Here is a 16,419-nt window from a genome sequence, read left to right on the forward strand (position 1 = left end):
AAAACTGGATAGCTACATGTAAAAGAATGAAATTAGAACACTTCCTAACACCATACACAAAGATAAACTCAAAATGGATTAAAGACCTAAATGTAAGACCAGATTATTATAAAACTCTTAGAGGATAACATAGGCAGAACACTCGACATAAAGCAAAGCAAGATCCTCTATGACCCACCTCCTATAGTAAGGGAAATAGAAACAAAAGTAAACAAATGGGAACTGATTAACTCAAAAGCTTTTGCACAGCAAAGGAAACTATGAGCAAGGTGAAAAGACAACCTTCAGAATGGAAGAAAATAATAGCAAATGAAACAATGGACAAAGGATTAATTTCCAAAATACACAAGCAGCTCATACAACTCAATACCAGAAAAAACCCAATCAAAAAGTGGGGAAAAGACCTAAACAGACACTTCTCCAAGGAAGACATACAGATGGCTCAAAAACACATGAAAAGATGCTCAACATCACTCATTATTAGAGAAATACAAGTCAAAACCACCATGAGATATCACCTCACACTGGTCAGAATGGCCATCATCAAAAAGTCTACAAAAAATAAATGCTGGAGAGGGTGTGGAGAAAAGTGAATGCTCTTGCTCTGTTGGTGGGAATGTAAATTGATACAGCCACTATGGAAGACGGTATAGAGATTTCTTTAAAAACTAGGAATAAAACCACCATATGACCAATGCCACTCCTAGGCATATACTCTGAAGAAACCAAAATTGAAAAAGACACATGTATCCCATAGTTCACTGCAGCAGTATTTACAATAGCTAGAACATGGAAGCAACCTAGGTGTCCATCGACAGATGAATGGATAAAGAAGTTGTGGTACATATATATAATAGAGTATTACATTACATTACAATGTTTATACAATGTGTGGGTGTGGATCACTTTTTTTGCAACTGGCCAAGGAGAAGCGTGAGGGCATGGAGTCTCTCTTGAAAATGCAAAACCAGCGTGCCGGCCGTGTCCTCTTCCTGGACATGCAGAAGCCATCTCAAGATGAGTGGGGTAAAACCCAGGACACTATGGAAGCCGCCCTTCTCGTAGAGAAGAACCTGGATCAGGCCCTTTTGGATCTGCATGACCTGGGTTCTGCCCACACAGACCCCCACATCTGTGACTTCCTGGAGAACCACTTCCTAGATGAGGAAGTGAAACTCATCAAGAAAATGGGTGACCACCAGACCAACCCTCACAGGCTGGCTGATCTCCAGGCTGGGTTGGGCGAGTATCTCTTCGAAAGGCTCACCCTCAAGCACGACTAGGAGCTTCTGGAAACCAGTGGCCTTTGAGGAGCCCACCTAACATCAGGGCTGCCTGAAGCCCCTCTCTGCAGCCACTAGGCAACTTTTTTTAACACCCTGGAGCCCTCTCTAAAGCCTTGGACCAAATGGAAACAATAAAGGTTTTTGCAGCAAAAAAAAAAAAAAAAAAGTTCCAACCACTAAAGGTAGTCAAAAAATCTTCATAACACTCAATGAAAATGTGGGAGGTTCACTGTGAAGTTTCTCTTACCCAAAATGTAACTGCAGTCTAAGCTAACAAAGATCATTTATTTTTTTCTCAAATAAGAGGGAAAAACAAAGTAAAAAAAAAAAAGATTCTGATTTATAAAGGGGGTGCTGCTGCTGCTAAGTCGCTTCAGTCGTGTCCGACTCTGTGTGACCCCAGAGACGGCAGCCCACCAGGCTCCCCTGTCCCTGGGATTCTCCAGGCAAGAACACTGGAGTGGGTTGCCATTTCCTTCTCCAATAAAGGGGTAAATACCATTTTTATCTATTTGTTTTTATATGCTTCAGAGCTCAAAAATATGAGGAATTAATACCACAATAATACTACAATTAATACTACAATACTACAGTGCACGTAGGAGCCGCACCGGATAAGCTGCTTAATAAACATTTTTTTAAAATACACAGGCTCAGTTCTATTTTCTGGATTCACATCTGTAAGAATTGTATGGTGTTAATGGTGTCTGCTTCAGATTCACTCATGCACACATGGATGGGGTGTAATAACACTTTACAAGTCAAGTTATATATAATTTTTTTTGTTATAATATTTTATTGCAACTTACTTTCATTTCTCCTTTATACTAGAGTTAGGGTACTATGTTAGTTTCTGAATCATGTACAGAGGTAGATTATATTATCTATTTATTTTACTAAGAACTGTAAACAGGGGCATTAAATATTTCTTAGAAAAAGGCAGCATTGGGTCTGACAGAGCTGAACTGGTACATTAAACTGTATCACCTCTCCCCTGAAATTTTGCAGTCTCTCCCTTCTCATTTAACCTGGCCATCACAATGTTAACCAGCAAGCCTGCCTAAAACACAAACCTAATCATGCTCCCTGATGTTTATAAATTATTGGGCTAAAGGAAGAAGCCCAAATTCCTCAAAATGGCATTCAAGATCCTATAGCATATGATACTATTATTTGTCATACAATATTTCTTTCTCCGAACTTTCTTTTCCTTCATACTAAAAGCTTTCTTCATTATAAAAAACAAAACAAAACCTGGAATAACTCTCTTCTAGGAAATGGCAACCCACTCCAGTATTCTTGCCTGGAGAATCCCATGGACAAAGGAACCTGGTGGGCTACAGTCCATGGGGTCGCAAAGAGTCGGACACAACTGAGCAACTAACACACACACAGACACACATTCTTAATCTGTTTTGCTAGTTACAGGTCCTTTCCTCATCCTCTCAGTTTTGGAGAGGTTCCTGAGCTTAGGCCTTAGATGTCTTCTTTATCAATGCTTACCCTTTTAGGTGATCCATCCAGTTCTATCTGAAAGTCACTCAGTTGTGTCTGACTCTTTGCAATCCCATGGACTATATAGTTCATGGAATTCTCCAGGCCAGAGTACTGGAGTGGGTAACCTTTCCCTTCTCCAGGGGATCTTCCCAAAAGATCCTGTAATCGAACAGGTCTCCCACATTGCAGGTGGATTCTTTACCAGTTGCGCCACAAGGGAAACCCTTCCAGTTCTATAATGAGTCTCAAAATTATATCACAACCTGAGGCCGCTCCCCTGAACCACAGACTCATAAATCCCATCACCCTACTAAACACTGTACTCACAAGTCTTACAGGCATCTCTGCCGTAGTATGTGTGCATGCGTGTGCTCAGCTGCATCTGACTCTGTGTGTCCCCTGGCACTGTAGCCCACCAGGCTCCTCTGTCCATGGGATTTCCCAGGTGAGAATACTAAAGTGGGTTGCCATTTCCTACTCTAAGGGATCTTCCTGATACAAGGATCAAACCCTTGTCTCTTGACTCCCTCTCCCAGTCCCTTCTCCTCCACCAAAACCTACTCCACCCACGTTCTTCTCCATTCAGTAAAGAGCAATTCTATTCTTTGAGCTATTCAAACCAAAAGCCTTAGAGTCATTCCTGGTATCTCTTTATTCTACAACCCTACTTAATCCACCCATTGGTTCCACACTGAAAATATACTAAATCCAGAGTGTAACCCTTTTCCAGCAGTACAGTCTTATCTAAACTATATCCTCTCATGCTGCATTATTAAAATTGCCTCCTACCTGGTCTTCTTATTCTATTTCTACCCTCTTTGTCTGTATTCCACACAGCAGTGAGAGTGATGTATCCAAAGAGTCAAAAAAGTGATCAATTCTTTTCTAGTCAAAACCCTCCAAAGGCTTCCTTCTCACTCAAAAGTAAGTCTTTATACTAACTCAAGGCCTATATCAGCATTAATCTAGACTGGATACATAGAATTACTTGGGAAGCTTTTAAAATTTACCATCGCCCAGGCCCCATCCTCATTGATTCAGGTTCAATTGGTCTGGAGCATATTAGTATTAGCATTTATGGAATAAATGAATGTGACTGTCAGTGATATTCTCTGTCTTCCCCACACAAGGTTGCCCATATAACAGGGGTCCCCAACCCCTGGACTGCTCCTCATCACTCTTAGTACCACCTGCATCTCTCCTCCCACCAGCCCCACCCTCTAACTCGTCCCTGGAAAAATTGTCCCTGGAAAAATAATGAAACCCATCCCTGTTACCAAAAAGGTTGGGGATTGCTGCCAAGTTACACTGGCTAGCTAGAGTACCCCATTCGTCTGGTCATCATAGTTTAAGATTAAGCATATGACTCAAGCTGAGTCCTTTTCTGAGCTTTTACTGAAGTTAAGAGAAGTACTGACTGTCTAATATTATGTAAGCCTAGAGGTGCTCATGGCTATCCTTGCCACCTGGCAGAAAAAGTCTCCTTAAGTCATCACAAAGAAAAGTAGATATAATGAGCACATTAGATCCATCTGTAGATCCATTCCTAGAACTTTCAATTATGTATACCAGCAAGTTCCCCCTATTTTTTTTGGTGAAGGTAATTAGAGTTAGGTTTCTGTAACTGGAAAGAAAATAATTCTTATCACAAAGTTATAAGTATATATTTAGTTTTTAAGCCCCTTAAGATTATTCTTCATCCACCATCAACTCTCAATTAGACAGTAAAATTCATGAGCAGAAGACTGTATCTATTTCCTTCGTATCTACATTAATAATAGTACAGTGTGTGACACACAGCAGACATTCAGTAAGCATTTATTGACTGACCAAAGAGTTTTTTAAACATTTAAAAATTCCCTTCAATTATTAGTGGGCTTCCCTGGTGACTCAGCTGGTAAAGAATCCACATGCAATGCAGGAGATCTGGGTTCAATCCCTGGGTTGGGAATACTCCCTGGAGAAGGGAAAGGCTACCCACTCCAGTATTCTGGCCTGGAGAATTCCACGGACTGTATAGTCCATGGGGTCACAATGATTCGAACACGACTGAGGGACTTTCCTTTCTTCACTTCGATTATTAGTAATACTGAAGAAAGACTTTTATACTGGTGGAAAGGTTAGATTATATGACTTAAATGATATCCTTTACCATTTTGATTTTACAAAACTATGATTTCTTCATTTCAGTGAGTTTCACTAGGAAGTCTCAGTTATCCCAATTCCCTGTTTCCCTAGTTTGGTCCTTTGTACCTCTATCAAACAAGCATATTTCCAATCTCCCTTCAACGACATCACCTTTCTTCTGAGATTTTTCTCAGATCTTGCTCTATGATTAGGAAAGTCCTGTCTTTTATAGACTATCAAGTTCTCTACCTTTAATAATCTTTCAAATCCAAAGTTCCACGTCTCATACAAAGCATTTCATTAATAGTCTTGGAACCAGTGTTAGCTCAACTTTCAATGTTCTTCACTTACTTTTCATACTCTTGTACACACGAAGATGCATTTCTGCAGATGTCCATTTATTTCGATCATTTATATCTATCCAGTAGTAATGATATATGTACCTTTAAAAAGATTGTGCATCTGACTGGAAACTGATGTTAAACAAACAATGTTTATCTGGTTTAGCATACAAAGGCCTACAGAGCAGACAGTGTCCATTTGACTATCTAAATTGCCTGCTGCTAAGTTGCTTCAGTCATGTCCGACTCTGTGCGATCCCATAGACAGCAGCCCACCAGGCTCCTCTGTCCCTGAGATTCTCCAGGCAAGAACACTGGAGTGGGTTGCCATTTCCTTCTCCAATGCATGAAAGTGAAAAGTGAAAGTGAAGTTGCTCAATTGTGCCCGACTCTTAGTGACCCCATTGACTGCAGCCTACCAGGCTTCTCCGTCTATGGGATTTTCCAGGCAAGAGTACTGGAGTGGGGTGCCATTGCCTTCTCCGTCTAAATTGCCTAATACACAACAATAAATGTGCTTAATAATGATGCTGGAATGCTCCTTAAATATATTTCTTTCATATCTTTAGGTTAAGAGCCAACTTCATTATGTAGCCCATCTACAAAATAAGATTGACCTGTTTCTTCATATGCCACTCAAAACAGGCAAAACTAAAATATCTTGCTCTGTGATGATTTATACAAGTATGTACATAGCATAGTCCAATCCCAAAGTCTGTTACTGATAAATGATATATGATCAGGGCATATCACTAAGTTATTTGAACTTTGCATTTACTTTCATATCTGGAATTCTGTGATGCAAAATTTCTATAGCTGATTAAAAAATAAAAATTAAATAAAATGCTGAAAATGATCGCTTCCCAGTTTAAAGACAGCATTTAAACATTCCACTAATGGCACCCCACTCCAGTACTCTTGCCTGGAGAATCCCATGGACAGGGGAACCTGGTGGGCTGCAGTCCATGAGGTCGCTGGGAGTCGGACACGACTGAGTGACTTGACTTTTCACTTTTCACTTTCATGCATTGGAGAAGGAAATGGCAACCCACTCCAGTGTTCTTGCCTGGAGAATCCCAGGGACGGGGGAGCCTGGTGGGCTGCCGTCTATGGAGTCGCACAGAGTCGGACACGACTGAAGCGACTCAGCAGCAGCAGCAGCAGTCTAAACAGAATGCCTTAAAAAATCACCATTAAAAGCTGGGATTCTCTGTAAGTAACTGATGATACAAACTGAGTCAATTACTTAAATACTTATGTTGTGGAGTTTTTATAGCTTGTAAGCTCCCCTGAGGCAGTTTCAAGCAGCTAAATGTCTTCAACTCACATGTCAAGCATCAGGATTAGGAAAAAAACAATGTTCAAAACACAGATTTCTCCATGTATACTCTATCTTTGGCTCAATAGAGACACTTATGTAGTACTTTCTTCTATGTTCTACTAATATGTCCCTGATATCTGAATCAAGCTATAACTTCCTCTGCAGTAGAATTTAAACACACACACATACACACACACACACACACACACACACACTGAATGGCTTTTTCTAAAGAATTCTCATTGAATGGCAGGTAGACTCTACACACAGCCCCTATGAAAGGGCTGACATGAATAAAAAAGCTCTGAACCAATATGTATGCATCTCACTCTAGTTAAAAAAGAAGTTGTTTTTCTATTTTTGAGGGAAGAAAATTAGTTTTGCTTATGATAAGCCATTCTTAGTCTTTAGAGAAGGACCTGGCCATTTTCTGTCTCTCAGCTCAACCTTTCAAATAATTTTTTTTTAAAGGTTCAAACAGTACAAAGCATCTGATTTAGTGAAAAGCACTTTAAATACCTCACCAAGTACTCCCCACTGGATCAAAATGTCATAGAAATGTTGTAAACACTATCAGTCATGTTCCAGAGAACAATTTATACAAACATTGTTATGCTCTTCTGTCTGGAAAAGTAATTTCTGAAGTGAAGAGTTCAAAACTTTTAGCCCTACATACTATGCAGTAAGGAAAAAAAAAAAATACATCTTTTAAGTATCAGAAGCAGAGTACACAATAGGCTTTGTCTTGTTAAACAAAAGAACATGCTTTTCCTTTCAATCATTTCCAGCTGTATGATCTGGCCTTCATGGAATCAGAAATTAACAGCATATGGCATCTGGCTACCTGCACAGGCTGCATATAAAATCTCAAGACTTCAATAAGATTAACAAGTCTAGTGGTTGAGAGTGGAGGGGGAACCACCAAATGCTATTTCCAAAACAGAGGCAAAAGTTCTAACTAAAAGAAGGCAAGAAAAAGCATCCTTGTTTAATCAGATGTCAAATATATTCTTGATAAACAATCAGATCACAAGATCTTTTGCCTCCTAAACAGCTGAAGGAGATACTACCAATGACTGAAAAACTATTTTTGTTTTCAAACAAGGAAGGAATTATACACACACAAAAAAAGACCCAAAACAAAGAAGTTCTGTGTTAACCCACATTATGACACATCAGAGTGATGCTCTGGAGTCAAATGAGCCAGAAACAAACAAACAACAACAACAACAAAAAACACACAAATGACTTACTGTTCTTCCCATAAGATCCACTAAGTTGTAGTTTCAGAATCTAAATCTTAGACTAAAATATCTTCAAGGATCTTCTAAAATAAACCATTCCAAACAAAACATTAAATTTACCTTTCTTACTAGTATCACTGGACCAAAAACCTGCTAACTTTTGGAATATACTTCAGTGTTTCAGAATCCACACAGTCCTAATCTATAACCTAATTCTCAGTTATCAGAGACCAAACCCTAGACCTTCCTTTCTATAGTTCAACAAAATGGGGACAATGAGAGCACAACAGTAAAGAATAACTAACTACTTTCAAATTTATAAGAAATCGATCCTTACTGGAGACTGATCCTTTTCAGCTCCTCCCCAATTCTTTCTTTCACAGCTCTAGGCACTCAACGCCTTCAAGCCTACTCTTCACACTTTAAATCCTGCTGAATAGTTTTATCTGGACCCTCTCCAAAGCATTACACATTGAGCTTCAGTGGACCCAAAAGTCAAACAGTGGTATATTCCTTGACAGTTTATTTCATAACTCCTAGAGGAGAAAGAAAAAATAATTTATTAATAAATATTATGAGAAGTGAGCTTAAAGTAATTTCATCAATAAAGTTTAATTCAGGCCTCAAGCATTTGGATCTCATAAAAGAGTTCCTCAACAATGCCTTAAGTGAAGACAGAAGACGAAACTCAAATAAATTCAAAGCAGAATTAAAAGCTCATAAAGGCACACAATTTAGAACAGACAAAATTTAAAAATGGTCAATCTACAAGAGAGATAACTATTTAATATTTTTAAGGCATACACAGTCCGAGGACAATCAACTATCGGAATTTCTATATCAAAAGCTCTTTCACTGACTATGCGAATTGCTAGATTCCAGTAGGTCTATCTAGATTTTAAAACAAAAAAAAAGTAAAAGCTTAAAAGAATAACAAACCTATTTTCATCTCTTAGATTCTCCCTCTCTCCACACTTCTCAGCAGGACCCTGACAGTCTGATGACATCAGTGTGTTACATACCCTGAGGCACTAGGGCAAATGCAGGAATCCGTCTATCACAGCTGCTAATGTTTTATCCTCACTTGAAATTTCAGAAATGCAAATGCAATGTACCAACAGCTGTTCACACTTGCAATATTTTCTTGTAAAGCTGGTCATGAAATGTGACTTACTGAACATCTGTAATACGATTACCAATTTCTGTTTCAGTGCCTGTAAATGTGGCTGCCACTAGTGTGCAATCTGATTTCACTGCCCAGTAGTAAAATAGTGTGACTGGATTGGCACTGGTTCCCTGGAAGAGGCAGCAATAAGAAGTAGATAGGACTGTTACTAAGGAACAGAAACAGGCTAATAGCTGAAACATACACAATAGCAGTCTGTTTAAATTAGGAACAAAGATGTACTAACGTGCACGTGCACACATCAAATTAGTGTACAGTATAAATTTTCAAAAAGTGCACTTGATTAAAATTTGCTAGGACCGACTGTTTTATTGTCTACTAGGATTTCATAAGACACATACACACACACACACACACACACACAACCCCTCAAGATACAATTTCGCCATTCTAGAAATTAACAAACTAACTAGACAATTCTTAAAAATCATTCTTGGCTATCAATTACTTTAAGATTCCATTGAAAGATAAGATCACTCTCTCCAGAAATATCTGCAAAAACATAAACTTATTGCAGGTTAATGGGCCACAGGTTAAGAATTCCAATAGGCACATGAAAAGATGTTCAACATCACTAATTATTAGAGAAGTGCAAATCAAAACTACAATGAAACATAACCTCACATCAGTCAGAACGACCATCATTAAAAAGTCGACAAGTAACAAATGCTGGAGAGGGTGTAGAGAAAAGGGAGCTATCCTACACTGCTGATCAATGATAAAGAAAGAAAGAAAGAAAGAAGACATGGTGTGTGTGTGTGTGTGTGTGTGTGTGTACACACACACACACACACACACAATGGAGTACAACTCCGCCATAAAAAAGAACAAAAGTAACGCCATTTGCAGCAATATAGATGCAGCCAGAGATTATCACACTAAGTGAACTAAGAAAGAGAAAGACAAATATATGCAGGACCTAAAATATGGCACATATGAATCTATTTACAAAATAGAAACAGACTTATGGACATAGAGAACAAAACTGAGGTTGCCAAGCTGGGTGGGGAGAGAAATGGACTCAGAGTTTGGGGTTGGTAGATGACTGGTAGATGCAAATTATTACATTTAGAATGGATAAACAACAAGTTTCCAATGTATAGCTCAGGGAATTATATTCAATATCCTGTGATAAACCATAATGGAAAAGAATATTACAAAACAATGTATATACGTGTATAACTGAGTTAATCTGCTGTACAGCAGAGATTGGCACAACACTGTAAATCAACTATAGTTCAATTAAAAACAAGAGAGAATTCCAGTTCTAAAAAAAAAGACATCTTAAGGTAAATAAGGGACATGTGGGTCCCTTAGATATAATGTTAATAAATATTACGGTTTTGGAGGTTTATGGTCAAGGAGAGAAGAAAGGAAGTTTAGAAGAAAATGAAATTTCTAACACTGTAAAATTCTAAAAAATTGGTAATGTCATGGGACTTCACTGATGGTATATAAGCTGTAAAATGAATTGGGAGAAAGTGACAGAAAAGATAGAGTGTATACTTATAACTGGAGAAAAAATTTCTGAAAAAGAGAAAAACAGGATCCATGATTATTAAATCTTTGAGCTGACAGAAATGGTGATAGAAGATTTCAAAAGAAACATGGAACATAGCTAGAGACATAACATGTCTCATAGCTTAGCTAGAGACAATGATTCTGGTAGTATTTAATACTAGCAGTGGTGACCAGCCTGTGGGAAGGCTACACAATGTAGAGATTAAGAGCACAAACTCTGAACAGGTGATCCTGGATTGGATTTGGGGACAATTTTTTTTATTTTATAAAATTTTAGAGAGATCTTATCTACCTGTTAGACTGGATGCTGCCTGATTCATGAATCACTGAATAAAGCCAATAAGATCTTTAAATTTTTTCAATTAAATAAGGTTTATAGATTGGATAAGTTGGAGAAGGCAATGGCACCCCACTCCAGTACTCTTGCTTGGAAAATCCCATGGACGGAGGAGCCTGGTGGGCTGCAATCCATAGGGTCACTAAGAGTCGGACACAACTGAGCAACTTCACTTGCACTTTTCACTTTCATGCATTGGAGAAGGAAATGGCAACCCACTCCAGTGTTCTTGCCTGGAGAATCCCAGGGACAGGGGAGCCTGGTGGGCTGCCATCTATGGGGTCGCACAGAGTCGGACATGACTGAAGTGACTTAGCATAGCATAGATTGGATAATACGGATATGGGGACTTCTCAGGTGGCTCAGTAGTAAGGAATTCATCTGCCAAGCAGGAGATATGAGTTCAAACCCTGAGTCGGGAAGAACCCCTGGAGAAGGAAATGACAACCCACTCCAGTATTCTTGCTTGGCAAATCCCATAAACAGAGGAGCCTGGCGGGCTACAGTCCATGGGAAGCAAAAGAGAGACAACTTAGCAACTAAACAATAACAATACGAATATTAATTCCCTGACTTTGCAAATGTGAATATAAAAGATAATATATGAGAATATATAAGAGAACGCATTTTTTTAAGAGAACGTATTTTTTAACAGAATGCATTTTTTAAAGGGGGAATTATGTCTGTACTGTTTGGAAAAAAAACTAATATTACGTCTAACTATATGTAGAGAGAGATGGGTAAAGCAAATATGGTAAAATGCTAACATTTAAGCAACCTGGATAAAGTGTATACAGACTTCTTTGTACAACTTCTGTAAATTTTCAGTCTGATATTATTTTTAAAAGTATTTAAAAATATGTGCTCTGAGCATGGCTGTCTAGGTTTAAATTCTGGCTCTGTCACTCTGTTACATTAGACAAGTAAGTTTTTTAACTTTGCCTCTGCTTCTGTTTCCTCATTTGTAAAATAGGGATACTATAACACTACCTGAAGTTGTTGTAAAGAATAAAATGACAATGAGATAATTCATGTAAAGCATCTATTAGAATAATATCCGACACATACAAAGCACTCAAATCTTACTCATTATTGCTATTATTACTCCTTTCCAAACATCATTCTTACTCCCGTCCCATTTCACCCCACCACTCTCTGCCTTAGACTAAGCTAATTACAGAAAAAAAGAGAAACAAACAGTGGGAAAAGTCATGATGTTTCATCTTTTAACTTCAAAGTTATTAATCCCTGTCTCCAGGTTGGTCATTCTTTAACTTATTCTCTGATGGCTGTCAAAGGGGATTTTATACATGTAATTCTTTATACATACAACTCTGTTGAGATCGTCCTTAAACTTTTCAATAATAGCTTTAAGAATAATACCCTATATCTTTGAAGTGATGTGGTCCAGCCGAGTCATGGCTATGAGATTCTGACGAGGGAAGAATTTGTTTCTTTGTTTTCAGTAAACCAATTTGACTGAGCTTAAAAAAAAAAAAAGGATAAGATTCTAACTTCTTAAACTTATTATAAAGCCCATCATCATTTAGTTAGAGCATACTTCCTTGTTCTCATCTCTACACTTCCACAAATATACCCTTCACTCAGGCCTCAATGTAGGTCTATGAATAAAATTTTCAATCCCTATGCTAAGTCACTTCAGTCGTGTCCGACTCTTTGCAACCACATGGATTGTAGCCCACCTGGTTGGAATCCTCTGTCCATGGAACTCTCGTGTCCATAGAATTCTCGGTCCATGGAATTCTCGTGTCCGACTCTTTGCAACCACATGGATTGTAGCCCACCTGGTTGGAATCCTCTGTCCATGGAATTCCTCTGTCCATGGAATTCTCCAGGCAAGAATAATGGAGTGGGTTGCCATTCCCTTCTCCAGGGGATCTTCCTGAGCCAGGGATTGAATGTGGGCCTCCTATACTGCAGGCAGATTCTTCACCATCTGAGCCACCAGCGATTTATTTATCTTAAATCCCTAACATAGATGATTTTCTTTTGCCTAGAACAGGATCTCACCCTTATTCATCTAGCCATCTCATTTTCACTCTCAGAACATCTCAGTATGATGTAGATGCCTCTCTGAGAGCACAAAACCCTACATGCATACCTCCACCATGGTATTATACTGTAATCACTGACTAGGCTATCATGCTCATTAGGTTCTAGGCTGCTTAGGGGCAAGATCTATGTATTTTAAGCCTTCAAATTTCAAGCACAAAACCTGATATGATACAGGCTTTCAATAAGTGCTGAGTGAGTGAATCGATAAGAATCTTGACAAGAGATTTCAATATAGACATAATTTCCAATGTTGACATAAATTTCAATGAGATACAAGATAATCTATTGAGCAGCATATGAAAGGGCTTCCCCAGTAGGTCAGTGGTAAAGAATATGCCTGCCAATGCAGGAGATGCAGGTTCAATCCCTGAGTGAGGAAGAAGCCCTGAAAAAGGAAATGGCAACCCACTCCAGTAATCTTGCCTGGGAAATCTCCTGGACAGAGAAAGTTGGTGACAGGCTACAGTCCATGGGGTCACAAAAGACTCAGACACAATTTAGCTACTAAATAATAACAGTATGTGAAAGCATTTGTCCAAAACAGAGGTCTAATGTTTAAGTGAAATCTATACTTTTAACCAAGTATGTAAAATGTTAGCCATGCAAGTTTCCATCTTAAAAAAACCAGCTTCATGCCTCAGAGCTCAGAAAAAGTAGATGACACTGTTTTTTGGTAAGAAAGGGCGTTTACTCCAAACACATGTTCATTGATTGCCTAATATACACCAGTCACAACAATATTGTGCTCTTAATCTGCTAAAAACAATATTAACAATTGAAAATGCTTTTGCTGCCAGAGGCATAGACCATAGAAAATGACAACTTTCTAGGTCCCTTCTCTCCACTGGCAATGAAACAGGACGGCCTAAATTCATAAAGTTATTTCTAACTAGAGTATCTAAAAAAAAAAAAGAACTAATACAATCTGTCTGTGAAGGCATTTAATTCTGCTAGTCACAATGCCTGGTTAATTCCTATAATCAAAGTCTTGACCAGAGTTCCTTTTTGCACCGTGCGTTGGGCAAAACACATGGCCAAATAAAAAAGGTGCTGGAAATAGGCCCTTGAGCCATATTAAACACAATGGAAATAACATTTGAAAATAGTATCTTTCCCAGCTGGGTAAGAAACACAGTGGTTCCAACCATCTGCTCTTTCTTCCTAAGATTCCATTTTCACAAATGGATAGGCTGACATTATTTATTCTATTCAAGAAACAAGATCCCTGGAGTTGAAGACCACAATTTAAACCAGATAAAATTCAGAGAATAGTAACAGTAAAAGTGCACAAACTCCTAGACATATTTTGTTTTTCTATTTCTATCATTTTCTCCATCTTCTTTGCTATCGCTTTTGTAAGAAAACTCTGTAAGAAGATTCCTGGAAGAAAATATGTTTTAGAGTACTTTTGAAAGGAGAAATGATGGGCTCGAAAATAAACCACAGGGTAACTATAAGAGATAAGGAGAAAGCACAGGAGAAAACCAACTGTTCACTCATTCAATAATTTTAAAACATTTAAGTCAGATGGTAACAAAGTTACCAAATAATACTATTGAAACTGATTTTGCTCTGACTTTATAAACATACCTAATAAGAAATCTATAAGAAAAAAGTCCAACTTGATTTCACATTAGTTAAAGCAGAAACTATGAAGCTATTCTGCGGTCTTGTTTTATAACCTACTGAAATCTTACTGTGGGATTACATGTAAACACTGGTAAAGACACACTCTCTAAAATGATTCTTTCTTTCAATGAACCCTTATAAAGATCTCATGCAATACTAAGGTTCTGTGGAGTCACACATGAAAAACCACAGGTAGAGTGTTTTATTACTAAACTGCAACTTGTTTAAAATACTTCTTAGAATAGCAAACTCTATCAAAATTTGGCAATCTCTTTGCCCAGGTACATGACAAAGGACTGACAAGCAATAGTAATATTAAATCTCACTTAAAGAGCTTTTGCACAAACCACCACACACTCTGCACACTCAAAGTTAGAAAAACACATACTTTGAAAGCTTTTAGCATCTGATTCAGTTTCACTGGCTTGTGAGTTCCTAGAAGGCAGAACTATGTCTTTTTCATTCTTGATTCTTTGCTTTCCTCAACCCTGCCCACCCAGTGCCTAGCATAAAGTTTTACACAGTAAAAAAGAACTACTTTAAAAATATTAGAAAGGAAAAAAATTTAGAAACAATCCAATGTCCAGAAAAACAGGAAAAATTATATATTATACCACTATATATAATAATTTATATAATTATACAAATACCATATAAAACATCTTAAGTGATTTGATATACTTATGTGCACTATGTCTAAGATGTGAATGAAAGATTATACAGTTTACAAAAATTTTTCTAAGTTCATTTTTGCAAATATCTATATACTGACCTGTATATATATATATAAGTGATTCTTGTTTATCCATAAAGAAAATATAAAATCTTTTCACCAAAATGTTATCTGTGAGCTGTGGGATTTTGGAATGATTCCCACATTCCTCATTACCTATACCATTATATAGTGTATGAAATTTTTAAATAATGAATATTAATCCCTCCCATGAATATCAAAACAATTAAAATGTTTTTATGTTGGAAAAAATCAATTAAATTTAACTCTGTAAGCTAACATCTATACTATTTCCCAAATTCCTGAAGTGTCTTCAGCCCTGGTGGCTGTCCAGTCCTTTTTCATCTGTCTTATCAGTCCAACTTTCTGTTTTATTTTTCTTTGTGTATTCCTCACTCCACATCCAACATCAGGGCAGAAAATTCACTATTTGAGCTGATACAACTTGGTTTTATGTCCCTTCCATCTCTTATCATTCTGATATTAAAACAAAAATAAATGTTGAACACAATGAAAACACAAATGTTAGCAAGGAGGAAAAGCAATTGAAACTTTCATATATTAATAGGGTATAAAATGGGACAACCACTTGCAAAAAGGTTTGTCAGTCTCATAAAATTGTGACCCAGAATTCCACCTCCAGGTATATTTACCCTGGGAAATGAAACAAATGTTCACAAAGGACTTACGTAAGAGTGTTCAGAGTACCTTTAGTCATAATGGCCAAAAGCTGAAATATCTTGAGTGTCCGTCCATTGGAAAATGAATAAACAAACTGTTAATTTCACGTAAGAGAATAAAATTCAGCAATGAAAAAGAATGAACTATTTAAACATGTAACCATATAAATGTATGTCTAAATCATTATGCTGACTGAAAGAAGACTTATATAAAAGAATACATATTGTATGATTCCACTTATATGATGTTCTACAAAAGGCAAGATTAATCTGTAATGGAAAAAAATGGTTGTCTCTGGGAAGAAAAGAGTAGAGGACCAAGGAGAAAGGAGTATAGAAAACTTCCTAAGGAGATGGTAATGTCCTATATCTTGACAGGGGTTAGGTTAAACACTGTATATACTTACTAAAAACACACTTCAGATTTGTACATATTATGCA

General features: G+C 37.6%; 1 protein-coding gene across 4 annotated transcripts in view; it reads right to left on the reverse strand.

Moving 5' to 3' along the window:
• EXOC6B (exocyst complex component 6B) overlaps positions 1-16,419 on the reverse strand; it is a 730,532-nt gene that overhangs the window by 542,576 nt on the left and 171,537 nt on the right. Inside the window, exon 1 of one of the 4 annotated variants that reach the window (XM_086327592.1) lies at positions 7,826-7,952. The exons of the other annotated variants lie outside the window; for them this stretch is intronic. Within the exon in view, the coding sequence (XP_086183718.1) occupies positions 7,826-7,837 (12 nt within the window). The 5' untranslated portion in view covers positions 7,838-7,952. Of the gene's footprint in view, positions 1-7,825; positions 7,953-16,419 lie in introns of those variants that run through there. 4 annotated transcript variants of the gene reach the window in all.

Source organism: Bos grunniens, chromosome 11 (genome assembly GCF_055505025.1).
Source record: "Bos grunniens cultivar Pamir isolate PY7600 chromosome 11, Bosgru_T2T1.0, whole genome shotgun sequence".
NCBI lineage: Eukaryota > Metazoa > Chordata > Mammalia > Artiodactyla > Bovidae > Bos > Bos grunniens.